At 62.0% G+C, this 24607-nt stretch overlaps 6 protein-coding genes across 6 annotated transcripts; 3 read left to right on the top strand and 3 right to left on the bottom strand.

The window, feature by feature from the left end:
* The first annotated feature begins 527 nt into the window (after positions 1 to 527).
* Positions 528 to 2498, top strand: FA10DRAFT_269299 (acyl-CoA dehydrogenase NM domain-like protein). Its single transcript, XM_025522695.1, has 7 exons — positions 528 to 670; positions 746 to 751; positions 832 to 947; positions 1007 to 1233; positions 1304 to 1741; positions 1832 to 2074; positions 2160 to 2498. Exons 1-7 carry the CDS (start codon positions 633 to 635, stop codon positions 2409 to 2411), a joined length of 1320 nt encoding a protein of 439 aa, XP_025374527.1. The 5' UTR covers positions 528 to 632; the 3' UTR covers positions 2412 to 2498.
* A 2378-nt stretch (positions 2499 to 4876) lies between these two features.
* On the bottom strand, positions 4877 to 6603 carry FA10DRAFT_296958 (hypothetical protein). The gene is made up of 2 exons (XM_025524514.1): positions 6031 to 6603; positions 4877 to 5932 (listed from the first exon to the last, which is right to left on the bottom strand). Exons 1-2 carry the CDS (start codon positions 6405 to 6407, stop codon positions 5104 to 5106), a joined length of 1206 nt encoding a protein of 401 aa, XP_025374526.1. The 5' UTR covers positions 6408 to 6603; the 3' UTR covers positions 4877 to 5103.
* A 1001-nt stretch (positions 6604 to 7604) lies between these two features.
* Positions 7605 to 12527, bottom strand: FA10DRAFT_269298 (type II DNA topoisomerase). Its single transcript, XM_025522694.1, has 3 exons — positions 12143 to 12527; positions 11879 to 12061; positions 7605 to 11808 (listed from the first exon to the last, which is right to left on the bottom strand). The coding sequence occupies exons 1-3, from the start codon at positions 12497 to 12499 to the stop codon at positions 7798 to 7800; spliced, it is 4551 nt and encodes a 1516-aa protein (XP_025374525.1). The 5' UTR covers positions 12500 to 12527; the 3' UTR covers positions 7605 to 7797.
* A 135-nt stretch (positions 12528 to 12662) lies between these two features.
* Positions 12663 to 14192, top strand: FA10DRAFT_304122 (hypothetical protein). Its single transcript, XM_025525319.1, has 4 exons — positions 12663 to 13164; positions 13225 to 13342; positions 13407 to 13814; positions 13872 to 14192. Exons 1-4 carry the CDS (start codon positions 12715 to 12717, stop codon positions 14126 to 14128), a joined length of 1233 nt encoding a protein of 410 aa, XP_025374524.1. The 5' UTR covers positions 12663 to 12714; the 3' UTR covers positions 14129 to 14192.
* On the bottom strand, positions 14143 to 17094 carry FA10DRAFT_304121 (hypothetical protein; the record flags this gene model as incomplete). The annotated part of the gene is made up of 4 exons (XM_025525318.1): positions 14143 to 14383; positions 14447 to 15405; positions 15520 to 16229; positions 16295 to 17094. 4 exons carry the CDS (start codon positions 17092 to 17094, stop codon positions 14186 to 14188), a joined length of 2667 nt encoding a protein of 888 aa, XP_025374523.1. The 3' UTR covers positions 14143 to 14185.
* A 378-nt stretch (positions 17095 to 17472) lies between these two features.
* On the top strand, positions 17473 to 23815 carry FA10DRAFT_183067 (hypothetical protein). The gene is made up of 3 exons (XM_025518319.1): positions 17473 to 17812; positions 17879 to 20046; positions 20109 to 23815. Exons 1-3 carry the CDS (start codon positions 17742 to 17744, stop codon positions 23684 to 23686), a joined length of 5817 nt encoding a protein of 1938 aa, XP_025374522.1. The 5' UTR covers positions 17473 to 17741; the 3' UTR covers positions 23687 to 23815.
* The last annotated feature ends 792 nt before the right edge of the window (positions 23816 to 24607 follow it).

The following is a 24607-nucleotide window of genomic DNA, read 5'->3' as shown; positions in this document are numbered from 1 at the left end:
AGTAGGCTTCGACCGAGCCGAGAGCGTGGCTTTATTTTTTTCTGACAAAGGGGCGTCTTGCAGGTCAAGAGTCCGAGGCAAGCGCGACTCAATGCCTTCACTTTGCGAATGTAAAAGAGATGAGGGGGTGAGTGAGTCGAGTGTGACTTCGCATCGTTGGAATGGCAGTGCAGCTCGCAAAGGCTATGGTGAGTCAACAATGAGGTGGTCCAGGATGGCACCGCCTTCGTCCTGTAAAGCCCGAGGCCACGATACGCATTGTAATCATCTGAAGGGGTGACCTGGCTGAGCGCACAAAGGTAGCTGTTCGTATGTCGCAAACATGTCCAGTTCTCACAAACACCTCTTTCTGATTGGCCTTGGCTGACCACAGCCGGCTTACAGAAAGGAACGCAGGCTAGCCTCGAGTGTGGCCGCCATTAGAAATCAAAAGTAGCAAAGCTGGCCCGTGCGCGCGATAAAAGTTCGCGTCCGCTTGGTTTGTCGACGATGAGCCGGGCGGACAGAGCGAGCAAATAGCCGGTCCACGGCGCGCCCGGGCAGCCTTAAAAATCCCTTTGATGCGGTTGCGGGGAAGCGATCGCTCTCCTCTAAACACCACCTTGCTGCTCGACACTAGACCACGAACAGACATGTCGCTCACAAAGTCAACGACGGCCTTTGCAGAGGCGTGAGTGGCCGCGTGATGCCCTTGCTATGACGGCAGCTGACTGGTCCCTCCTCTTGCGATTGACGTAAACAACAGACCTTGGTGAGTCGTCCCCCCCTCCGCCCTCCCTTTTTTGGGTGAGCCGCAGATGAGATAGGCAGCTGACGAAGGGTGCGCTGCAGGATCCAAGGCCTTCCGAGCCCGTACTTTAAGAAGAAGTCGCACATCGCCCTTCGCGAATATGTCAAGAAGTGGGTCGCCGACAACATGGCCGACGATGCCGAAGAGTGGGACGACTGTGAGTCTTACCTGTCCAGCTCTCCTCTGCCAAGGCTGACGAGGCGATTGACGAGCCAGCTGGGAATGCCGACCCGGAGCTGTTCAAGAAGTTTGCCCGCGACGGGTTCCTGGTGCCTTTTGCGCTGGGCGTCACGATCCCCAAGAAGTTCCACGACTTGGCGGGCAACATCACCCTGCCCGGTGGTGTGCCCGCCGACGAGTGGGACCACTTCCACGACTACATCCTCATCGACGAGCTCTGCGGCTGTGGTACGCAGCAGATGATGATGGCCAACTACGGTGGTGTGCGTGCTTGTCTCGCTCTTGTCCCGGGAGACTCTCTCGCGCTGACATTTTTCCTGTCCTGCCGCACAGCTCGCCTACGGAGCAGGCCCCATCGTCCACTTTGCCTCCGAGGCAATGCAGAAGCGCTTCCTGCCCGACCTGCTGCTGGGAAAGAAGCGCATCTGCCTTGCCATCACCGAGCCCCGCGCCGGCTCCGACGTCGCGGGCCTGGGCACGACGGCCGTCAAGACGTCCGACGGCAAGCACTACATTGTCAATGGCGAGAAGAAGTGGATCACCAACGGCATCTACTCCGACTACTTTACCACGGCCGTGCGCACGAGCGGAAAGCCAGGCGACCACAGCGGCATCACCTTCCTCGTCATTCCGCGCAGCGAGGGCCTCGAGACACGCAAGATGAAGATGATGGGCGGCGGCGCCTCGGGCACCACCTACGTCACCTTTGAGGACGTCAAGGTCCCCGTTGAAAACGTCGTCGGCAAGGAGGGCGAGGGCTTCAAATACATTGTGAGTTGGGCTCCCTTTTATTCGCTCCTCCTCTCCTTCTCCTTTTGTCGACCGCTGTCATGCTCACAACATTGCCCCTCCTCGCCGTAGATGTGGAACTTCCTACACGAACGCATGACCATCTGCTACGTCGCCATTCGCCTCTGCCGTGTGTGCCTCGAAGACTCCGTGGAGCACGTCAAGAGGCGCAAGGCCTTCGGTAAGCCTCTGATTGAGCAGCCCGTCGTGCGCCACAAGATTGCAAACATGGCTCGCCAGACCGAGGCTCTGCAAGCCTTCATCGAGGCCAGCATCTACCAGTACAGCCAGCTGTCGACAGCCGAGTCCAACTTGGTGAGTCGCCGTGTCGATCCTCTTCACATGCTTTTTTTGCCTTGACAAAACTAATGCTCATTGCTTTGCACTGCTCCCTCGACAGAAACTCGGTGGCACGACTGCGCTGCTCAAGGCCCAATCGACCATCACGCTCGAGTATGTGGTGTCGGAGGCGGTCATGCTCTTTGGCGGCATGGGCATCACAAAGGGCGGCGCGGGCGAGCGCGTCGAACGCATCTTCCGCGAGTTCAAGGCCCTCTCCATCCCTGGTGGCAGCCAGGACGTGATGCTGGACCTGGGCGTGAGGCAGCAGCTCAAGCTCATTGAAGCGCAAAGGGCAAAGAGCAACCTGTAGCGTGTTTTCTTCTACTCTCGTTACCCCTCTAGCAAAAATGTGCTCCCTCTCCTGATGACAGAGAAAAATAAAACAATGAAGGAACAAAACAAAAGACCTGAATGCGAGCAGGGCGCTCAGCGTTTGATCGTAGGCTTCACTCTGGAAGTCCTCCTTTATCGCCTTGCTTCGCTTGAAGGCACCGAGCCGCCACCGAAGCGCGCCCTTTTTGTAGCTGCCCTCCAGTCAACGAGACGGGCAAAAGGCACTAGTCAAGGAGAGGGGAGAAAACAAAGAGAGGAAAGGCTTGGCGATGGGCAACGGGCGAAAGAGCCTTGTCGAGGCGCGTCGCAGCCCGTCCCTCCGCCCGCGCGCCCGCCCGCGCCCTTTATGCTCTCCAAAAGCACCCAATTCAGCCAAAACAAAATCAGACAATCTGAGCGCCCGCGCTTTTTTTTTTTTTCTCTTTTCTTTTCTTTTCCAAGTCTTGAAACAAAGGGCGCAAAAACAAACAAGAGGCAGCCAGCCCAATCGGACAGCCGTGGAGAAAGCGCTGTCTTGTTGTTGTGTTTTTCACGAGAGCAGGGAGGTTAAGGAGCCAATTAGCGAGAGGCGAGTAAGAATGGGCCAAAAAAGGACTCATCAGCCCTTGTTGGAGACGGGCGGATGATGGCGTTTCTTCCCTTTCTCGCTCTGCCAGTCGAAGACTGGGAGTGGGCCCAGAGGACTTCATAATCGGGCCCTCTTTTTTTTTTTTTTTCCCAAGTTTCTTCTCACGACGCACTTTTACACACACACACACACACAACCACGCACACACGCACACAGACGTTGAGCTCAGCTTCGGACTCCTCCTGTTTGTTTCTCTTCCTTTTCCTCTCTTTATTTTCCCACGAACACAAACACTCAAATTTTGGTGTTTTGCCATTCGAGGGTGCCTTTTCAGCTTGACGAATAAAGGGCAAAGGGGGGGTCAAGACCAGAGCACTACCACTGTCAGCGAGGCCTCAGGGAGGACCTCCATCTGCTATATAGTCGCTCGACCAAGCCTGCTCCCCGAAAGAGGGAACATATCTCCAACGCTCATTTTACCATCATTGTCCTGCAGCTGGCCTGTTAGGATCGACACAAGCCGCTGACCTTGGCGCTGGCACCTCGGAAACGGCGCACACTACTACACGTACTAACACAGAGGTGAGTATCGCTGTCCTCGTATGATTGACTGCGAGACAAAGAAGGGAAGCGGCAACTAAAGCGGCCATGTTTTTGCTTTTCAAGGCCAGTCCTCGCTCCACCTTCAAGCGTTTCGTCGGGCAACGAAACGAACAAAGAGAGAAAAGAAAAGTGATTAAGGTACTTCGGGAAACAGGACAGCGCAGTGCAGCGCAGCACAGGGAGCGGCGGAGACGGAGACGGAAGAACAGAGAGACTTCGAGCGGAGAAACGGACAAGGACGGCACCTCCCTTTTTTTTTATATATCTTTATCGCACTTTTCGGCAGCAAGGCGAGAAGTCCGCCTGCCGTTTCCCCTCCTGGAAATCAGAGAAAAATATAAAAACAAAAAGCGTCTGGTCGCCTTTTCCAATGCAACCGGGATGGGGCTCGTCGCTGTCACCGCCGCCCCCGCCGCCTGCACCGACGTCCTTGACGGCACACAGGACCAAGCCGGCCTCTCACGAACACCATCACCACCCTCATTACCACCACCACGACCCGCAGCAGCGTCAGGCTAGCTTGCTGCCGGCCCAGCTTCTGTCTCAGGCCCCTCTTGCACCAACACAGACGGCGGGCCACCATCTTCGCCACGCTGGATTTCGTGGTTCTTACGGTGCTGCACAGAGCCACCCACGCCAATTTTTGACATTTCCTGCACGGCCAATCACGAGAATCAGCAGCCGAAAGACGAAGCGAGTGCCCGTGACATCGTGCGACGTGTGCCGGCTCAAGAAGCTCAAGTGCAACGCAAAGGAGCAGGAGGAGGGCGAGACGTGCATGCAGTGCGCCAAGAGTGGCGCAGCGTGCACGTTTGAGGACCGCGACGAGACGCGCAAGATTGCAAAAGTAAGCAGCCGCAACAACAACAGCAACAGCAACAGCAACAACAACAACGACAGCAGCAACAACTGTGCAAACGGCAACGGTACTGGCCAGGGCAAACGGCGAAAGACATCCGTTTCCGCCGTCGCCGTCGAGCAGCGTAGCATGACCGCTGGACGTCCACGGAGGGACACGCTCGTGTCGACGCCCGGCTATGTGCCAAAGGGCCCCCGGACGGGCAGCAGCGAGCTGATCCAGCAGATGGCCGCCCAGCTCTGGCCAGAGCTGCTTGGACCAGGACGCACTGGCGGGGCTACTACTGGCGGAACTCAAACCCAAAATCAACATCAACAACAACAACAGCAGCAGCACACTCAAGCAATTATCATTCCAAACAACACGGTGCAATTCCTTGACAGCAGCAACATGCTCCAGCACGAGCCTGCACCAGCCCAGACTCTTGCCCCACTGGCTGAGGAGACGAGCACAAACGAGGAACCGTGGGCGAGCTGGAACCTGCCGCCGTGCATCACCGACTTTGCCACAGGCCGGCAGCATGAGAGTTCGGGCCACTCGCTCGTCTGCATGCTCCTCGACCGCTTCTACCTCGAGGGCTCGTTGAACACCATCATTGTGCCAGCGGCCATTTGCGACGGCCAAAGCGGCGATCGGACCTCACACCTGCCTGGCTACCTCATCCATACCATGGTCGCCACGGCCGCCTGCTCTGCGCTCACTCTCGAGCCCGAGCTCGTCGCCTGGCAGGCTCAGGGCTGGCACACGGCCACCGAGGCCGTCCATGCGCGCGTGACGGCGAGCAATGGCGGCCCCCTCGACCTGCACCTCATCCAGGCCCTGCTCCTGCTCTCGGTCAACTGGCCCGGCCAGCTCGAGCGCATCGAGCGGCTCAACACCTTTGACACGGCCGTTGGCCTGGCCACCTGCCTCAAGCTCCACGTCGCCAGCCAACTCGACTGCGTGCCCGGCGGCCGGGCCCAGCGCATCGCTCTCTTTTGGGCACTCTACTGCCTCGACAAGGCCGTCGCCGTCGTCTTCAAGCGCGCGCCCACGATTCCCTCGGACAGCCACGACGTGCCGCTGCCGTGCGTACAGGATGTCCATGCGCTCCTCGACCGCAGCAGCCGCACTTCCCACAGTGGCGGTAGCAGCAACAACAACAACAACAGCAGTAGCAACAGCAACATGGCAGCGTGGACCCAGCGCCTGCTCCTCTGCCTCATTGCTCTGGCCAAGATGCTCGAGGACGTGCAGGCAAATCTGTACTCGCCCGAGGCAGCCTCGTGGATCAAGACGCTGGACAACGTCTACCTGCGCATCACGCCCCTCGAGGAGCGCCTCTGCCACTTCACCGCCGAGCACAGCTGGCTGCTGGCGACGATGCCCACGCTCCCGCTCCTGTGCCGCAACCTCGCCCAGGCTGTCCTGCTCCAGCTCCACCTCGTCCAGCTTCACCTCTACCTGCCTGCGCTCCACGTCGACTTTGCTGGTGTTGCAAGTTCCGAGGGCGATGCGGCGAAGCAAATGTCCGACGGCGGCCGAGCGCTCATCGCCACCATCGAGTCGGCCTGGCACCTCGCACACCAGCCCGCAGACGGCTTGGGCCTCCCGCTCTCGCCGGACATGTGCTCGCTGCTGGCGTCGAAAGCTGCGCGCGAGAACAGCAGCGACGGTTTCCAAGCTTGCGACCACGGCGACATTGACGAGGAGAGGGCTGCGACGGCTGGCTTTGGCTTCTCGCGTGCTTGCAAAGCCATCGGCACTGCCTTCTTTGGCTTTTTGGCCACCTCTTGGTCGGGCTGGGAGGGCGGACATGGATGTATGCGCTTCACCGCCTCGTCGACGGCGGCTTCGTCGAGCTCGACCAGAGCAGCACCGCCAGCGACGGAGGAGCAGCAGCAGCAGACGAGGACCTCACACCCGGCATCGACGGCGGCAACAACGACGCTGACCGTCGACATGGGTGGTACACATCCACCACCATCAGGCGTGGACAGCGAATCACGACATCCGTCCTTGTCGGCCAACTCTGCGCAGGCGACGCCAAATCACCTTCAGGCGCCCCAGGCGCAGCCCCAACATCGTCACAAAGGGAGCGAGGTCAACGATTCCGCGTTTCACATGTACAGCAACACCGGCAGCAACAGTGTCGGCGGGGGCAACAGCAGCAGCGGCAGCAAAATTGGCAGTGCCAAGGGCGACGCATTTTCTACGGGCGACGGAGAAGCGCAGCAGCAGCAGCGACACACAGGCAGCTCCGCTCCGCCGCCACACTTTTCGCCCGAGCAGCAGCGCCAAGCGGCAGATGCGATTCTGCAGCTCGGGCCAGGGCCGTCTATTCACGGTATCATGAACATGCATGGTCACCAGCGCCACCACACAGATGGAGGGTCGACAGTGGGCGCTTCGGCGGCGGGATGGGAGACCGAGGAGCAGTACCGGCTCCTGCCACCGATGCGCTTGTCGTACACCTACGCGCCCATGCCTAACCTCGATGCCGGCGAGCAGGAAGACGAGGCACGCTCCAGAATGGCCACGCCGTCCTCGTGCGACTGGTCGGGCGAAGCTGTCGCGCCGCTCAGCGCACGTCGGCCTTGCTCTTTGCCGCCCCACGACCAGACCGGAACCGGAGAGAGCGCGACCGAGGAGGAGACCGAGGCTGCCGAGGCGGTCCTGAGCATGCGCAACGTTCATCTCACCTACGATGGCCAGCAGCACGGCTTTGAGCAGCACCCACACGCGCACCAGCATCATCACCAGCAGCAGCAGCAGCATCAGCAGATCAGCAACGTCGCCGAACTCGTGGGCAGCAACGTCCATGCGCAGCAGCAGCTTCACCAGCACTGCCACCACCCGCACCAGCACGCATTCCCCAACGGCCCACCGTCGGCCACGACGGCCTGCACGACTTTCTCGCCCCGTCAATTCTAGTTCGTTCCTTCTTTGCTGTGTGCGTCCGCCATCATTCTTCGTCAGATTTCTCATTTAGGGTGGCAATTACTTTGCCCAATGCACAATGGCTGCGTCTGCAGCTGATTTCAACCATGATCCATGTCGATTCTGTTCTTTTGCCTCGTCATCTCTTCAAATTTGGGCCTCTTTCGCAAAGTCAGTCTCTCCCCTCTCTCGTACGATCGATCCGCTTGTCAACAAATGAACATGAATGATATTCCTACAACAAGAAAGAGAAGAGAAGAGAAGAAAAGAATGCACCTCGTCATGCGAGGGATCAGAAGCTCTACAAAAGGGTCTGCCTCTCCTGTCCGTCCCGTGTATATGTTGGAAAGGAGAGGCAAGAAAGTGTACAGGGCAAGTCCTTGGATGCTCTTCTAAAGGCAGGACGATGGAACTCTAGTCTTCGTACGCATCTTCGTCCTCCTCTTCGTGGGCCTCGTCGCCGTCGTCTGAGTCGTCGACGTAGGCGCTCTTCTGCGAGCTCGCCGCCGCCGCCGCCGTGGGCTTTCTGGCTCGCCCGCTCGGCGCCCTCTTTGGCGGCGGGTCAGCCATGATGGAATCGTCTCCGTCCTCGTCCCCCGCGCCCACACTCGCATCGTCGTCATCATCATCGTCCAAGTCGACCTTGACGGCCGGCGACTTCTTCTTGGGCGCGGAAGATGCTGCCGAGACGCTTCTGCTCTTGGCGGGCGCCTTTGGCTTGGCCTTGGCCTTGGTCGGCACGAGGTAGTCGTCCTCGTCCTCGTTCTCGTCTTTGGGCATCGAGAAAGGCAGCGGGCTCTTCTGCTTCTTGGCCGGCGACTTCTCGGTGTCGGAGCCGTCTGTCACAGCGCGCTTGGGTGCGCCGCCATTCGCCGTTGCTGGCTTCGCTGGGGCCTCCGCTGGAGCCTTGGCCGAGCCACTGGCGGGCTTCTTGACGGGCGACGCAGGTTTCTTCTTTGGCTTGGGCGCCGCAATCTTGAATTCGTCCTCGCTGTCGTCGTCGAGGTCGAGCGCATCGTCGTCGTCGTCGTCGGAGCCGGCCTTTTTCTTGAGCACCTTCCGTGCTTTGGCGCCGGCCTTTGCGCCCTTGGCCGCGCCACCACCTGGCTTGTTCTTACGATTCTTGGACACGTCCTTGAGCCGCCGCTCATCCTCGTCGAGCATCTTGTCCCACTCCTCGGTGAACCGCAGCAGGTCCTCGTCCCACAGGTTCTGGGGCGTGCGGCGGAGGAGGACGTTGAGCTCGCGCTCCTTTTCGTCGCGCTGGCCCAGCAGCCTGTCGACTTTTTCCTTTGTCAAGCTCCAGATGGCCATGCTCAGCAGGTAGTCGTAGTCGCCGTCCGTGCCGCTCTGGTCGTCTTCTGCCTCGTCGTCATCGTCGACTTCGGCCGCAACTTTAGCTTTGCCCTGCTTGGGGAACGGCCGGAAGTCACGCTTGCGCAGCTCGTCGACGAGCTCGGCGCGCTTGCGGTTGTTGACGATGAGCTCGCGCGAGATGATCATCTGCACGAAGCGGGCCTGGTTCGACAGCCGCTCGTACTGCATCTTGAGCTCGTCGACGAGGAACTCCTTTCGCTTGCCGTACATGTCCAGGCGGAGGAGGTAGAACTCGTCGAGGATCTCCTCGGGCGTCGCATAGCGCTTGATCTTGCCCCACTGGTCAAAGAGGACCATGTTGGTGGTGCTGATGGGCGTCGTCAGCTTGAAGAAGACCTCGGGGCCCTTTTCGGCCACCTCGGCCTGGCCCTTGGGGTTGAGCTCAATGATAAAGTGGACCGTCGTGTCGGTGTGGTACTCCTTGTACTCCTTGATGACGGCCGGCACCTTTTCGGTGCCTGCCAGCCGCTCCTCGAGGAGCTCCTTGTACGTCGAGGTCCAGCTGCGGATCGGCAGCTCGGTGATCTCCCACGTCTTGTCATCAATTTGATTGTAGGTTCCCGTGCACTTATATTTGCCCGGGCCGCCCTCGGCAACGATTGTGCCCGTGAAGCCGCGGTACCAAGGCGACATGGGCACGTACTCTTCGCCGGCCATGCGCCGGCGCAGGTTGGCGACAATGTCCTTGGGGTTGTAGTTGGGCACCTGCGACGACCAGCCGGTGCCGATGCCGTCGGATCCATTGATGAGGACGAGGGGCACCGTGGGCATGTACCACTGCGGCTCGATGCTCTGGCCGTCGTCGTTGAGGTAGGTGAGCAAGTTGTCGTCGGCGGGGTGGAAGATCTTGCGGGTAATGTCGGAGATGTTGGTGAAGATGTAACGGGCGCTGGCAGCGTCCTTGCCACCCATCATGCGCGTGCCGAATTGACCGTTTGGCATGAGCACATTGACGTTATTGGCACCGACAAAGTCCTGCGCCAGGTTGACAATGGTTGCAGTGAGCGAGACGTCACCGTGGTGGTAGGCCGAGTGCTCGCCAATGTAGCCCGACAGCTGGGCGACCTTGATCTCGGCCTTGAGCTTGCGCTTGAAGCAGCCAAACATGACCTTGCGCTGGCCGGGCTTGAGGCCATCGACGATGCTGGGAATCGAGCGCACGTTGTCGGCCATGGAGAAGAGGATGAGCTCCTTGTTGATAAAGTCCGAAATGGGCACCTGGGCAATGTTGTGGTCAAGGAAGGTGCCTGGCTTGAACTGGCTCAGCCACTCCTTTCGCTCGTCTGCCTTCTTCTTGTTGAAAGCCAGGTCGATGAGCTCGCGGTCGCCCTCCTGCGTTGTCTGGAAGGGCAGCATGTGCTTGTTCATCGCCCTAAAGTACTTTTTCGCATCCTGTGCCGTGCTGGTACCCAGACCCTTGTAGTACTTGATGTTCCAGCCGCGGCCGTCGTTGTGCTCCTCCTTCCACACCTCGTACTCTGGCAGGGTGAAGAAGGAGATCTCCTGCTTGCCCTTTGTGCACTTGACAATGGGGGTGATGAACTCGACGAGGAAGTTGGGCTGCTTGAGGAGTGAGGGGAAGAAGTGGTCGAGGAAATTGATGATGAGGCCCTTAATGTGCGATCCGTCGTGGTCCTGGTCCGTCATGATCATCAGGGAGCCGTAGCGGAGGCTGTCGACGCTCATGTACTGCTTGCCGTGCTGGAGACCCATGATGGTCTTGATGGCCGAGATCTCGGTGTTCTTCATAATGGCCTCGTGGCCGGCCTCGCGCACGTTGAGGAGCTTGCCACGCAGCGGGAACACGCCGTAGTTGTCGCGGCCCACTTCGGTGAGACCCGAGACGGCGAGGGCCTTGGCTGAGTCGCCCTCGGTGAGGATTAGGGTGCAGTCCTTGGCGCGGCGCCGGTCGCCCGCGTTGTTGGCGTCTTCGAGCTTGGTGATGCCGGTGATGCGGGTGCGCTTGTGGCCGTCGGTGCGCTTCAGCTGCTTCTCCTGCTGGAACTTGGCAAAGGAGAGGACGTTGTCGACGACACCAGAGCGGAGAATCTTCTTGAGCATCTCCTCGGACAGCGTCCACTTGCTTCCAAAGGCGCTGGCCTTGAGCGTCATGGTTTCTTTTGTCTGGCCATCAAAGGTCGGGTTGACAATCTGGCAGTTGACAAAGACCCACAGCTGCTGCCGGATCGACGGCAGCTTCACCGGCCCGTTCTTCTTGTTCTTCTTGACGTGGTCGGCAATCTTGGTCACAATCTGCTGCTCGACGAGGTCGACGTGTTTGCCGCCCTTGATGGTGGCAATGTTGTTGACAAACGAGACCTGGCGGAACTCGCCGTCGGACACGGCAAAGGCCACCTCCCACGTCTTTCCCCTGTCGACGGTCGAGTCAAAGATGATGGTCTGCTTCGTGGGCGCCGGCGCGGCCCCATCAGTAATGCTCAGGTCGCCGTCCTCGTCGACCTTGGGCTCGGCAGCGGGCCCGCCGTTGCTGAGCTCGTTGATGGCGCTGACGTACATCTCCACGTACTGCTTGAAGCCCTTGATCTTGAGCCGCTCGCCATTGAGAAAGACCTTGACGTCCTTGACGGTGCCCGCCATGTCGTACACGCGCTTCATCATGAGGGCCTCGATGTCGTCGTCGATGCGGTCCATGCCGAAGCGCGCCAGGTCGGGCTTGAAGGTGATCTGGGTGAAGTCCTTTGCGCCCTTGTTCTTTGTGATCTTGGGCTTGCCCTTGTCGCTCATGTTCTTGGTAAAGACCTGCTTGTACTTTTGCTCGGTCCGCGCCTCGGCCGTCTCGACGGTGAATTCGGTCGAGTAGATGTTGGCGAGCTTGGCGCCGTAGCCGTTGCGGCCGCCGGTGACCTTGGCCTCATCGTCGTCGTAGTTGGACGAGGTGAGGAGGTGGCCAAAGATGAGCTCGGGGATATAGACGCCCTCCTTTTCGTGCATCTCAATCGGAATGCCCTTGCCGCTGTTCCACACGCTGATGCTCCCTTCGTTCTTGTCGATGGTCACCTTGATGGCGTCCATCGTGGGGTCACGTACCTGGTTGTATGCGTTCAAAGTGTGAGCAGAGGTGGCAATCAGACAGAGGGAGCTGCTATGGACAACCCACCTTGTTGTCGGCGGCATTGACGAGAATCTCGTCAAAGATCTTGTAGAAGCCCGGCACATACGTCGTCTCGCGGTAGGCCATCTGCTTGCGCGTGGCATCGTACACCCACAGCTTCTCCGTGTGCTGCTCGATGCTGCCAATGTATGTGTCTGGCCGCTTGAGGACGTGCTCCAGCTGCGAGAGCTGTGGTTGGAGGAACGATGTTTTCAGCGCGTGTTGTTCGCTTCATCAAGTGCATACAGAGCAGAGCCGCTGCTTGCTCACCTTTTGGTAGGTCTGCGTGGCCGTCTTGCTGGACGAGGACGCGGCGACGGCGACGGCAGGCACGGGCACGACGTTCTCCTGGCTCGACGACATGGAGTGCGACCCGTTGGTGGCATCGACCATGACCACGTCGTCGTTGTTGAGCTCGCCCTCGCCGTCGGCACCCAGGTTGGCCTTGCTCTTGGCCAGCGGCTTCTTCTTAGGGGCGCCTGCCGCTGCCTTGGCCTTTGGCGCTGCCGCCGCCGTCTTCTTGGCCCCTGCAGGCGCTGCCTTCTTCTTGGCCGCCGCAGGCGACGGCACGAAGGCGTCCGACTCGGCGTCCGAGACGACAAAGCTGTCTTCTGCGACAGACGACATGTCGCGCTGGTGCTTGGAAGAGATCGTTTGGGAAGCCAACACCCCTCCGTGCGTTGCAGGGCGTGTTTTTTAGGGTTGAGGGGCGGCGCGCGTGTCACGTGCTCGCTCTGCGACGAGGAACGCGTCGAGATCAACACTTTTTTTGGTCGCCTCGACTTTGTCTTTCCCTTCAAAGACAGGACTGGCAAAGACAAGACGGGGGGAGATCAAAAGCAATGCCGAAAGTCATCTCGCTCGCGGCAGCCGCCGAAAAGGAGAATGCTGCGTCGTCGAGGCGGCCACAGTCGTCAAAGTACGGCAAGGAGGACGAGGTTGGGCACCGGAAGCGGGCGGGCGCGGACAGGAGGCCGCATGGCCCCACGTCGTCCTCGGCCGACTCGGCCTACTCGAGGGGCGTGCTCAAGAGCAGCAGCAGCAGTGGCAGAGGGAACAACCGGAGAGAATATGGTGGTGGGCTGAACGAGGAAGATGAGGAGGAGGAGGGGGCAAGAGAGCAGGACGTCATGTACGACGACGAATTTGTGAACCCGGTCGTGTCGCGCGCACCGCCAATGATGCCCATGTCGTCGCCTCCGGGGATGGCCATGCCACGGAGGAGGGATGACGCAGAGTACGACCCAGCACCCTTGCGGCGGGAAAAGTTGCTCGAGGAGAAGCTCCGGCTGGTGAGTGTGTGTCTCGCTCACATCCGTCTCTCCAGCAAGGCTGACGCGCATACATCGAAGCTCACGGCCGAGCGCGACGCCGTCCAGGCCCAATTCGACGAGCTGCGTGAGCTACGCCTCACTGAGCCGGAGCGCATCATGGCCGAGCTGAAGCGTGTGGCCGAGCAGCAGGCCAAGGGTGAGCAGCTGGTGTGCCAGGCCTAGTTCCGAGGAAGCAGCTCTAATGTCTCTCTTGGCAACAGCCTCCTTTGACAGCTTCCGGTCGCTTTCGGCCCAGCTCGAGGCGTCCGAGGCCAGGGTGCGCGAGCTGGAGCAGCAGCAGCAGCAGGGAGCAAGTGGTGGGATGCGGGGTGGAAAGTGCGACGAGTGCGAGGCGAGGGCCGACGTCGTGGAGGGGCTGCGTGCGAAGCTGCGCGAGGCGACGGACCGCGTCGAGCGGCGCCAGGGCGACGTGGCGCGCCTTGAGGCCGAGCTTGCCTCGCGCACCCGGCCAGCGCCTGCCAGCGGCACGCCCGCAGACCAGCGCGCCGTGCGGAAGCTGTACGAGGACCTGACGGGCATCGTCATCAACCGCGTTGAGCCAGTCGAGCCTCACGGCGGCGATGGCCTGCAGCGCTTCTCGATGGTCTTTGCCTGCGACGGCTACCACGGTGCGTGTCATATGAATGTTATGCCTGCCACCTCGCTAATAACATGCTCTATTCCAGACCTTGAGTTCTCTCTCCAGGAGTCCAAGTCCAACCTCCCACCGTCATCGTCGTCGTCATCGTCATCAAGCAGGCCGCCGCCGCCAGGCGCCAGGCGCGACGACCTCGTCTACTGCCCACACCTCGACGCAGACCGCGACAGCGAGCTGCTGCGCAGCAAGCTCTTCCCGCAGCACCTCCGCGACGACCTCCGCTTCGACCGCGCGCTCAGCGTCAAGTTCCTCTCGACGATGCAGGGCAAGCTCAAGCGGGCGTGATTGTCACTGTCTCTGTCATTGTAGTAATAGTAGTAGTGGTAGGAGTAATGTATACAATCAGGCGCCTGTCTCGGCATGGTGGTGGTGGTGGTAGCCATGCGGTGTGCGAAGCGTGCCTGCTGGTCGGCCGGCAGCCCCCTTGGCAGCAGCAGCGGCGGCGGACGAGGACACGCGGTCGGGGGCGAGCTTGACGGCGAGGAACTTCTGCGGCGTCTTTGCGTGCGTGGGCAGGCCATACATGCGGTCAAAGAGGCCCTGTTCGTGACAGATGTCCAGGTCAGCAGTCATCCTTGCTTTTTCCCTCCTGAGAAGACCCACCTGGACCCATGTCTTGGCGGTGCTCTGGCACAGCGCGCTCGTCGAGGCGTAGTGGTAGTGGTGGTGGTGGTGGTGGCCTGAAGCACTGTGGCTGAGGCTCATGCCCGCAGCCGATGCCGGTGCGCCGCCCGTGCCTGCACCCGCGGCCAGCCCAGCTGCACCTGCGCCTCCGATCCCCCCGCCCACCAGTCCTCCTACGCCTCCACCCAGTCCCCCGACGCCGCCAAGTCCCCCACCAGCACCACCACCCCCACCGCCGCCACCACCGCCGCCACCGCCTCCCACCGTGGCTGCCATGGATGCACCGGTGGAAATGGCACTGCTGAGCGAGGCGACACTGGCACCCGCCCCTGCACTCGAGCCACCCAGGCCAAACGCAGCAAAGGGCGACAGCGACGACGAGGCCGACGAAGAGGCAGGCAGTGAGGCAGCAGCGGCGGCAGCAGCAGCGGCAGCAGCAGCAGCAGCAACAGCAGCAGGCGGCGAGACGTCCATCTCGCGCAGGTAGCGCCAGATGACCGATGGCTGCGGCGGGCCAAAGCGAAAGGCTTGGGCATACTGGGCCTGCCAGCGGTCCTGCAGGTTGCGCGCACACGCCCCCGGGTCTGGGCACGCGCCGTGGCACTCGTAGTCGCGCGCCGGGTTGGCAAGACCAAGCTTGAGCAGGCGCTCGAGGAACCAGGTGCGCTTGCGCTCGAGCTTCAGCAGCGTCGCCTGCGACAGCACCTCGAGCTCCTCGGGCTCCCATTGGGGCATGTTGTCGAGCACGTGGCGCGACGCCTCGCGGTACACGTCGTCGAGCCCGTGGCGCTCGCCCAGGGCCATGGCGTCGATGGGCCGGCCGGCGAGGGCGGCGCGGAGAAAGGTGCAGCAGGCCTGGCGGAGGTGGGGCACGGCGAACTTGTCCGAGAAGCTGAAGAGGGAGAAGATGTTGTACCAGGTGATGCGCAGCTCGAGGTCTGTGGGGTGTGTGGGCCTGGGTGAGCCGCGGTGAAATGGAGGAGGAGAAGAAAAGAGAAGGAGAGAAGAGAAGAGAAGAAGAGAAGAGGAGAGGAGAGGCAGCACACACTCACGCGGGTAGACGTGGCAGAGGACATCCTGGAACGTGGCGGCGTCCTCCTCGCGCAGATCGACGACGGCGACGATGCCGTCCTTCTTTCGCTGGCGTTTCTCTGCTGCCCTCCTCTTTCGCTTGGTCTTAGTGGCCCGCTGCTTCGCTGCCGTCTCCTTTGTCGACTGCTCTCGCTCATCTGCTGCTGGTGCTGCTGCCGGTGCTGCTGCCGGTGCTGCTGCTGCTGCCAGCGACACAGGCTCGGGCGGCGGCGGCGTGGCCAGGCGCTGCAGTCGGTCTGCCAGGTTGTCGGCCTGCTGCTGCTCAGTCAAAGCAGGCCCTCTGCTGTTGCTGCTGCCCTCGCTCTCGTCGCCCTCTGCGCTGTTGCTGCCGACGTCGAGCTGCAAAAAGGCAGTATGGAACGAGGCACGGGGCGAGGCGAGGCCGGCAAGCTGCTGCTGCTGGTGCCTGTCAAGGGTGCCAGTCGTCGCAGTTGCCTCGCGCTCCTGCGCCTGCTCCTGCTTGGTGTCGCTGCCGTGGCTGCTGTCCGGCCGTGCGCCGCTCTGGCTGCCCTGCTGCGAGTGACTGTCGCCCTCATCGAAGCCACGGTCATCGTCATCGTCCGAGTCTGCCTCGCCGTCCGACGACGAGAGCTGGTGGAGCGAGGGGTGCGACTCGATCCAATCGCCCTCGAGCACAGCGCGGAAAAAGGGGCTGGCATAGAAGAGGATGCTGTGGCAGTCGCCTTCGAGTCAGCAATGTCTCTCTCTTCGTAAAGTGCCTCCGTCCAAACTCACGCCTTGTGGACAAAGAACTCGACGCCGGCACAGCGCACGAGCACGTCGCCTGGCAGGTCCGAGTCGCGCCGGAAGCAGGGGTGCACCTCGATGTCGCTCATCGCCGCACGGTCCTCGTCCCTCCGCGGTGGGCGCACGAATGTATGCGGGCCTGAATGTGCGTGCTGTTGCTGCTGTGTGGACACGGGCACGCTGCTGCGTCCCCGCTGCTGATGTGGCTGCTGCTGGTGGTTCTGCTGCTGGTGATGGTGGTGATGGTGGTCGAGCAGCAGGCTCGAGGAGCGCGGCGGCTGCTCGGCCAGATTGGCAGGTCCACGCCTCGATGGGGAGCGGAGGCGCGAGGGCGACGATGAAGGATTCTCGGGATGATGTCGAACATAGGCGGCAAAGCGGCCCGTGGTGGGCGACGGCTCGACGTTGAGTGCCTGGGTGGCACGCGAAAAGAGCTGGCGCGGGCGGGGGTGGTGTGGGGACGACGAGACCGACGGACTGCTGGCGACGGCAGCAGCGCCGGCCTGCATCGATGGCGATGACGACGACGACGACGACGCCGCCGCCGCGGCCGCGGCCGAAGGGGTTGTCGTGGTCAGCCGCGGTGCGAGCGGCGCTGGTGGCTGCGACGATGCGACGAGTGCGCTTGCTGGGTTCGCAGAGGACGCCGGGCCAGCAGCCATCGCCGAGCCTGCTGCACCTGCCGATGGTGTTGATGATGCTGCTGCGGCAGTAGATGCTGACGCGGACGCGGACGTAGACCCGGTCTGGCTGGGCGAGCCGAAGCGACGGCCAGAGCTCTGCGCCATCTCGTCGCTGCTGCTGCCTAGGCACAAGAGAGACAAAGATAGCGTTTTTTCTTGTCTTAGGCCGCACAGACCTCTTTCTTATTTCCTTTCCTCGAAGCTTGAAGCTTGAGTTTTCCCGCACGTGTTGGTCTCTCAGTAGTATTGGCCCATGGCAGCGAGGGCGCCTAGCTGAGTCTTCGCGGCGGCGTCTCGCCCGGGAGCGCAAGGCTAAGAGAGAAAAAAAGGCTGCGAAAAATCAAAATCAGAAATCAGGAATCAGAAATCAGAAGACCCTTGAAGAAGATTAGACGGACTGACCGACAACGAGCGAACAACGAGCGAGTCTGGTCGCTTGCTCAGCCTCGCTCTCGGTCTCAGCAAGCAGCAAGAAGAGGAGGAGAACAAAGCAGTAGTAGTGGCAGTCTCCAACGAGTCAGAGTCTACCGCTAGCTGTGTCCCTGTCTAGGCGGCGGCGCGACGGCAGAAGGGCGAGAGCGAGGCGAGGGGGGCAGCGGAGGCGTGACTCGACGGGCGGACGGACCTCCGCGCAGATTGCACGAGTGCCCTGCCTGAGTGCTGCTTCTTTGATCGCACGCGCACACGCTCAAAGCTCAAAAGGCGCCGGGGGAGCAGCCGGCCCAGCCGCGCTCTGCATCACACGAACAACGATGGACGCACAAGGCGTCGGCTGTTCAGCCGTCTGGCAAGGCCTCGACTGGTCGCCATGCTTCCGGCAGCGGTGAGTGTGCGAGCGAGTTGAGGGGACGAGCTTGAATGATGATCGCTGACAAATGCTGGCCACCAGATTCCTCAATGGCGCCGTGCCCCTCGCTGCGCTGGCCGTGTCGCTGGCCATCGTCTCGATCCAGCAGGCCCTCTCTAACCGGCGCCACAGGGAGTCGGCCGTGCGCGTGGCCACGCTCGACCCGACGTCGAGCAGCATCGTCCTGCCCCACGAGAATGGCTTGGATGGTTTGGGAGAGGAGGAAGACGACGACGACGAAGACAACAGCGCGCCGCCGCTCGTTCCCCTGCGCAGGAGGCCGGGCATGGTCGAGCGGGCACTGACGCTCATCATGCCATGGAATGCACCGTATATTGTCGCCAAGCTCAGCGCGCCCAGCAGGCAGAAAAAAAAGAGGAGAGGGAGAAGAAGGAGACGACAACACACTTCCTCGTCCTCGGTAATCCCAGCAGACGAGGCAGCCGACAAGGTCGTCTTCCACACGGAGAACGCCGTCATTCTCAACGAGGTGCACACCAACATGGCCAAGACGCTGGCCGACGACTCGCTGCGCGCCTCGGACGCCGAGGTCGTCAAGCGCGTCTGGGAAGCCCTCGGCAGCATCGCCCTCGCCGGCACCTGCGTGGCCCAGCTCGCCTTTGACGGACCCGTCTACTCGTCGTCGTCGTCCAGCTGGGCCTGGCTCGCGCTGTGGACGTACCTCTCGGTGCTGAGCACCGTGTGTTTGTGTCTACGGCGCTCCCTTTTCACCCACAAGGCGCTCCTCTTTGCGCTCGCCACGCTCGTCTCGCTCTCCAATCTGCGCTCGAGCATCGTCGCCACCAACAGCAGCAGGACGAGCATCGTGTTTGCCGCCATCGAGTGTAGCCTGTGCCTGGCCACGCTGCTGCCCAGCCTCGTGTTCCCCCTCGAGCTGCGCCTGCCCTCGCGGCTGCGCGCCATTCACCAGACGATCAAGGCCCAGAAGGCCTATGGCGAGGCCCGCACGGCGATCCCCACGCCCCGCGTGCGCCACTCTCCCTCGCAGACGCCCTCTCTCGATGGCGCTCATGCGCACGAGGACATGCTCGCCGCGCGTCTGGCCGCCATCGACGGTGCGCATACAAAGGCATCCGAAAAGGCTGCCAGTCTGCTTCCCTCGCCCGAGAACCGGGCGCCGCTGCTGTCGCGCGCCCTCTTCAGCTTCGTCACGCCGGCCATGCTCAAGCACTACCGCATCCAGTTCACCCTCGATGCGGTCCCGGACCTGCCCCCAGCCGACCAGGCCGCATGTGTCGTCGCTGCTTTCCGTGCTGATGGCGACGCCGCCGCTGTGGGCCGCGCTGCCCCTGCCAGCCAGGTCAGCGAGGACGACGACGACGACGACGACGACGACGACGACAGAGACGACGAAGAAGAAGGAAGAGGGAGAAGTGAGGACGGGGGGCAGACGGGCGAGCATCTGGCGCCATCGCACCGCTCGCTCGCTGTCCGCCTCCTCATCCACTTTCTCCCCCTCGTCCTCCTCCAGCAAGCCTGGGCCGTCATGGAGGCTGTCTTCAACCTCACGCCTGCCGTCGGCCTTCGCTTCGTGCTCGGCTACATCGGCGACCGCTCCCGGGACGGCACCAGCACGACGCCTGTTCACATGGCCGTGCTGTATGCGACGGGCATGCTCGTGGGCCAGATCATCGCTGCGACGTGCACCTCGCAGGCGCTCCTTGTGGGCCGGCGCATGTGCATCCGCCTGAAGGCCATCCTCATCTTTGAGATCATCAACAAGGCCCTCCGTCGCCGCGACACGGGCGGTGGCACAGAAGCGTCGCCCGAAAATAACGACGACGCGTCGCCGCAGCAGCAGCAGCAAAAGGACGGACACAAGGGAGGCAACGACGGAGGAAAGGGAGAGCAGCAGCAGGGCAGCCTCGGCGGGCAGCAGGGCGGGCGCGCGTCCGACGGCGAGGTCACCAACCTCGTCTCCGTCGACGTCTTCAAGGTCTCCGAGGTGGGCGCTTACCTGCACTTTCTCTTTCCCAGCGCGCCCCTCCAGATTGTCCTCTGCGTCTACCTGCTCATCAACCTCCTCGGCTGGTCGGCCGTCGGCGGCGTCGCCGTCCTTGTGCTCTCGCTGCCGCTCCAGACGCTCATCTCGCGCCTCTTTGTCCGGCTCCAGCGTCGCCTCCTCGAGGCCACCGACCGCCGGCTGAACCTGACGTCCGAGGTGCTCAACTGCATCAAGACGGTCAAGTGTGAGTCTGTTGTGCTTGTCTGCTGTTTGGATTTGTGCGTGCTGACACTCTGTGTGACACAGTCTTTGCTTGGGAAAAGTCGTTTGAGAAGCGCCTCGACGACGCGCGCGAGAGGGAGCTGGCCGTGCTCTATATGCGCCTGGGTGCTTGGCTCCTCGGGGCGGCCACGTACATCGGCATGGCCATGGTCGTCAGCCTCGTCACCTTTGCCGTCCACGTGGGCGTGCTGCACCGGCCCTTGCCTGCCGAGGTCGCCTTCACCGCCATGGCTCTCTTCAACGCCCTGCGCCACCCGCTCGAAGCGCTGCCGGACATGCTCGTCAACGTCCTCACCTCGCTCGTCTCCATCCGCCGCATCGACCACTACCTCCAGGAGGCCGAGACGGAAAAGTACCGTCAGTTGCTCGGTGGCGGCGGCGGCGGCGCTGGCGATGGTGGGCCAGCCTCTGCGACGAGGATGCGGCAGGCGGCCACCAGCGACCCCGTTGTTGGCTTCCGCGATGCCACCTTCACCTATGCCGAGAACGATGAGGCCAAGGTAGAAGACGAGAGCCCAGCGCCCTTTCAGCTCAAGGACCTCAACCTCGCCTTTCCCCTCGGCAAGCTCTCCGTCGTCGCTGGGCCTGTTGGGTGTGGCAAGACGACGCTGCTGATGAGCCTGCTTGGCGAGACGCGCCGCCTGCGTGGCACGACATTCATGCCCTGCGCCGTCGCCCGCTCCCTCGTCGACGTCGATCCACGCACCGGGCTGTCCGAGACGGTGGCCTACTGCTCCCAATCGCCGTGGCTGCTCGGCGCCACCGTGCGCGAGAACATCCTCTTTGGCCAGCCGTACGACGAGGCACGCTACCGTGCCGTGCTCCACGCCTGCGCCCTCGAGGCCGACCTGGCCATCCTCGAGTACCACGACGAGACCGAGGTCGGCGAGAAGGGCACCTCGCTCTCGGGCGGCCAAAAGGCCCGTCTGGCGCTCGCCCGGGCCTTGTACTCGCCTGCGCGCTACCTCCTCCTCGACGATGCACTGAGCGCCGTCGATGTGCACACGGCCAAGCACCTCTTCACCCACTACCTCAAGGGCGACCTCATCCGCGGCCGCACCGTCATCCTCGTCACCCACGCCGTCCAGCTCTGCCTGCCTGGCGCGGCCTTTGCCGTCGCACTCGACGATGGCCGCGTCGTCGCCGCGGGCACGCCCGCCGAGGTCCTGGCCACGGGCGTCTTTGACGACGACGACGCTCCTGTCGTTTCCTCAAGTGGCAATGGCAATGGCAATGGCAACGACAGCACGAAAGACAACAGAGGCAGAAGGGACAGCAACGGCAGCCCCGCCGAGGACGCCATCAAGGCCGACGGCGGCGACCCGTCGGACGAGCCGCCGCTGATCGAGGAGCTCGACGAGGGCGCGCGCGCCGCCGAGCAGGACGCCATCAAGAAGCGCCAGGATAAAAAAGCACTGTATGCAAACGAGGAGACGTACGCCAAGGGCAGCATCGGCATCAAGTCCTACAAGCTCTATCTCAGCAACTTCTCCACGTCGCGCCTCGGCCTGCTGGCCTACTGGGTCATCGGCATCGTTGTCTTTGTTGCTGCCCGGGGCATGGACGTCGTCGCCACCGCGTGGCTGCGCCGCTGGGCCGGCTCCTACGACGATCCCCAGCAGCAGCATCATCTGCAGCAGGAGCGTCAAGAGTCCGGCGCAGCATCGCTGGGCCTGCTCCACGCATCGTCAAGGGTTATGGGCATGGCCACCACGCTGGCCGTCTCGGTCGCCGACGATGCGCAGCGCTGGCTCAGCAATTCGCCTGCGCCCGTTATTCAAAGCAGCAACCAGCTGGTCATGGGCATGGACATGGGCATGGGCACGGGCACGAACATGGGGGAGCAGATGCTGTTCGAAGACCGCACGCGGTACTACCTCACCGGCTATGCGCTCCTCGTCGTCCTCTTCATCCTCATCGGCGTCCTGCGCGACGCCATCGGCCTCTATGGCGCGCTCCAGGCCTCGCGCTCCCTCTACCGCCAGCTCATGACGACGATCATGCGCGCACGGCCCCAGTGGTTCGACCGCACCCCCGTGGGCCGCATCATGAACCGGCTCAGCAAGGACATCGAGACACTCGACCAGGAGCTCGCCCCGCAGCTCATCTTCTTTATAGACGTGTGCATCCAGTCGACGGTCATTCTCATCGTCAGCTGCTACGCCGTGCCGGCCTTTACGGTCTTTTCAGCCGTCGTCATTGTGCTCTACTACGCCATCGGCGCCCTCTACGTCGTCAGCTCGCGCGACTTGAAGCGCATCGAGAGCGTCACGCGCTCGCCCATCTTCACCCTCGTCGGCGAGGCCCTCAGCGGCGCCGTCGTCATCCGTGCCTACGGCGACGCCTCGCGCTTCACGCGCCACTGCCTCCGCCTCATCGACAAGACCAACCGGCCGTTTTTCTTTCTGTGGTACGAGAACCGGTGGCTGAGCCAGCGCGTCGACATGCTCTCGAGCTTTGTTACTTTTGGCATGGCCCTCATCCTCATCTACAGCAAAGACGTCGACGCTGCCAAGGCCGGCTTTGTCCTCAGCTTCACCATTCAGCTCGTCGAGGCCGTGCTGTGGGTGCTGCGCATGTATACCAACATCGAGATCAACGCCAACGGCATTGAGCGCATCGCAGAGTACCTTGCCGTCGAGCCCGAGCGCCATGAGGGGACAGACCCGCCCGCGGCGTGGCCGACCAAGCACGGCGGCCTCCACGTCGAGTCGCTCTCGGTGCGCTATGCGCCCGAGCTGCCCCTTGTGCTGCGCGGCGTCTCGTTCAGCGTCGCGCCGGGCGAAAAGGTGGGCATCTGTGGGCGCACCGGCTCGGGCAAGTCCTCGCTCGCCCTCGCCCTCTTTCGCTTTCTCGAGGCCGAGCAGGGCCGCATCGTCGTCGACGGCATCGACATTGCCACGGTGCCCCTCGAGACGCTGCGCAACCGGCTCACCGTGATTCCCCAGGACGCCCAGCTGTTTTCCGGCACGGTGCGCAGCAACCTCGACCCGTTTGGCACGTGCGAGGATGCCGAGCTGTGGAATGCTCTTCAGCGCTGCCAGCTCGTCAATGTCTCGAGCGCCGGCAGCCGCGCATGTACCCGGCCCTCGTCGCCCAGCGGCGGCGGCGGCGGCGGCGGCGGCGGCGAAGAAGCAGGAGGGACACAGGCGGTGACGATGACAAACGTCATCACGAGCCTCGAAATGGCCGTCGAGCAGGGCGGCAAGAACTTTTCGGCGGGCCAGAAGCAGCTCCTGGCCCTGGCGCGGGGCCTTATCAAGCTGCGCCACTCCAACGTCGTCGTCCTCGACGAGTCGACGGCGAGCCTGGATGCGCACTCGGACGCGGCCATCCAGCGCACCATCCAGGACGAGATGGCCGACGCGACGATTCTCACCGTCGCACACCGCATCCGCGGCATCGTCGGCTACGACAAGGTCCTCGTCCTCGACCACGGCACCGTCGTCGAGTATGGCGCCCCGCTCGAGCTCATGCTGCGGAGCAGCGAGGGCAGTGCGTTCAGGGACCTCTGCCTCCGCAGCGGCGAGTTTGACGCTCTGGAGGAGATTGCCAGAGAGGCCGAGCGCAAGCGGCGAGAAAAGGCTGCGCGGCCGACATAGAGAGCGGTCACGTCATTTCGTCAATCGTCATTCAGATGCTTGTGTTACCATACTTGTGCGGTGTATTGTAATGCAGAGTGGGACCTGTCATACAGTCATACAAGGCAGGATGAGAGCGAGAACGGGAGAAGTGAGCCTGCCTGTGACCGTCTATGAAGTCTGTCCGTTTATCGTGGCCGTTGCCATTGAGTCTGTCGAAAAAGGAGTGCCCACCGACGTGTCCATCTTATCTTCGAGTAAGCCTGCGTCCAAGTCCAAATGGAGCCATGGCAAAAAGCCACTTTTCACGACGCAGACTTGCACTTAAATGGGCCCTTACCTTGTGGAACTCCGCTCTCTCTCTCTCTCCCTCCACTACTGCGTCGGGGTCAGATCTCCTTTCAACGCATCAGGCACGCGCACACTAAGCTAGAAGCTTGCCGCACAGCGCAGTAGAAGCTGCAGTGGGTGCGGCGCTGCTGCTTCCGCAGCGCGCTTGTACCACTACATGCAGCAGGAGCAAGAGTGGGAAGGAAGCCTTGGTCCAACCGCCTCTCTATTTTAATTTGTGCCTCTTTTGGACCGAGTGGGTGGACGCAGGGCAGTAGTACACAGAGCAAACAAAGCAAAGCAACGCAAACAAACAAACGAACAATGGCGGGATCTGCGTGAATGCCTTTTGTCGATTCCGATTGGATTTGGAGGGTTTGCCCGGCTCAATCTAGAGCCACTTCCTCCTTTCCTCGTTTGTACGGGGAAGGGGGAAAGGAGCCTCGGCTCATCTTGCAAGTTGCACGAGTGAATTGGATACAGAAGTTGTGTGTCTTTATGAAGGAGTGACCAGTCAGTGGACAGGCGGGGGCGGTGGCTTTCTCCTAGTGGCTGGCCGGCCTTTCCTCAGCCCGCTGTCAATGCCCTGTCGACAGACTAGACCTGTCCGCC

Source organism: Acaromyces ingoldii (assembly GCF_003144295.1).
Source record: "Acaromyces ingoldii strain MCA 4198 unplaced genomic scaffold FA10scaffold_7, whole genome shotgun sequence".
Classification (NCBI taxonomy): Eukaryota; Fungi; Basidiomycota; class Exobasidiomycetes; order Exobasidiales; family Cryptobasidiaceae; genus Acaromyces; species Acaromyces ingoldii.
The sequence above is the reverse complement of the archived record's forward strand: the minus strand, read 5'-3'. Positions and strand labels throughout refer to the sequence as shown.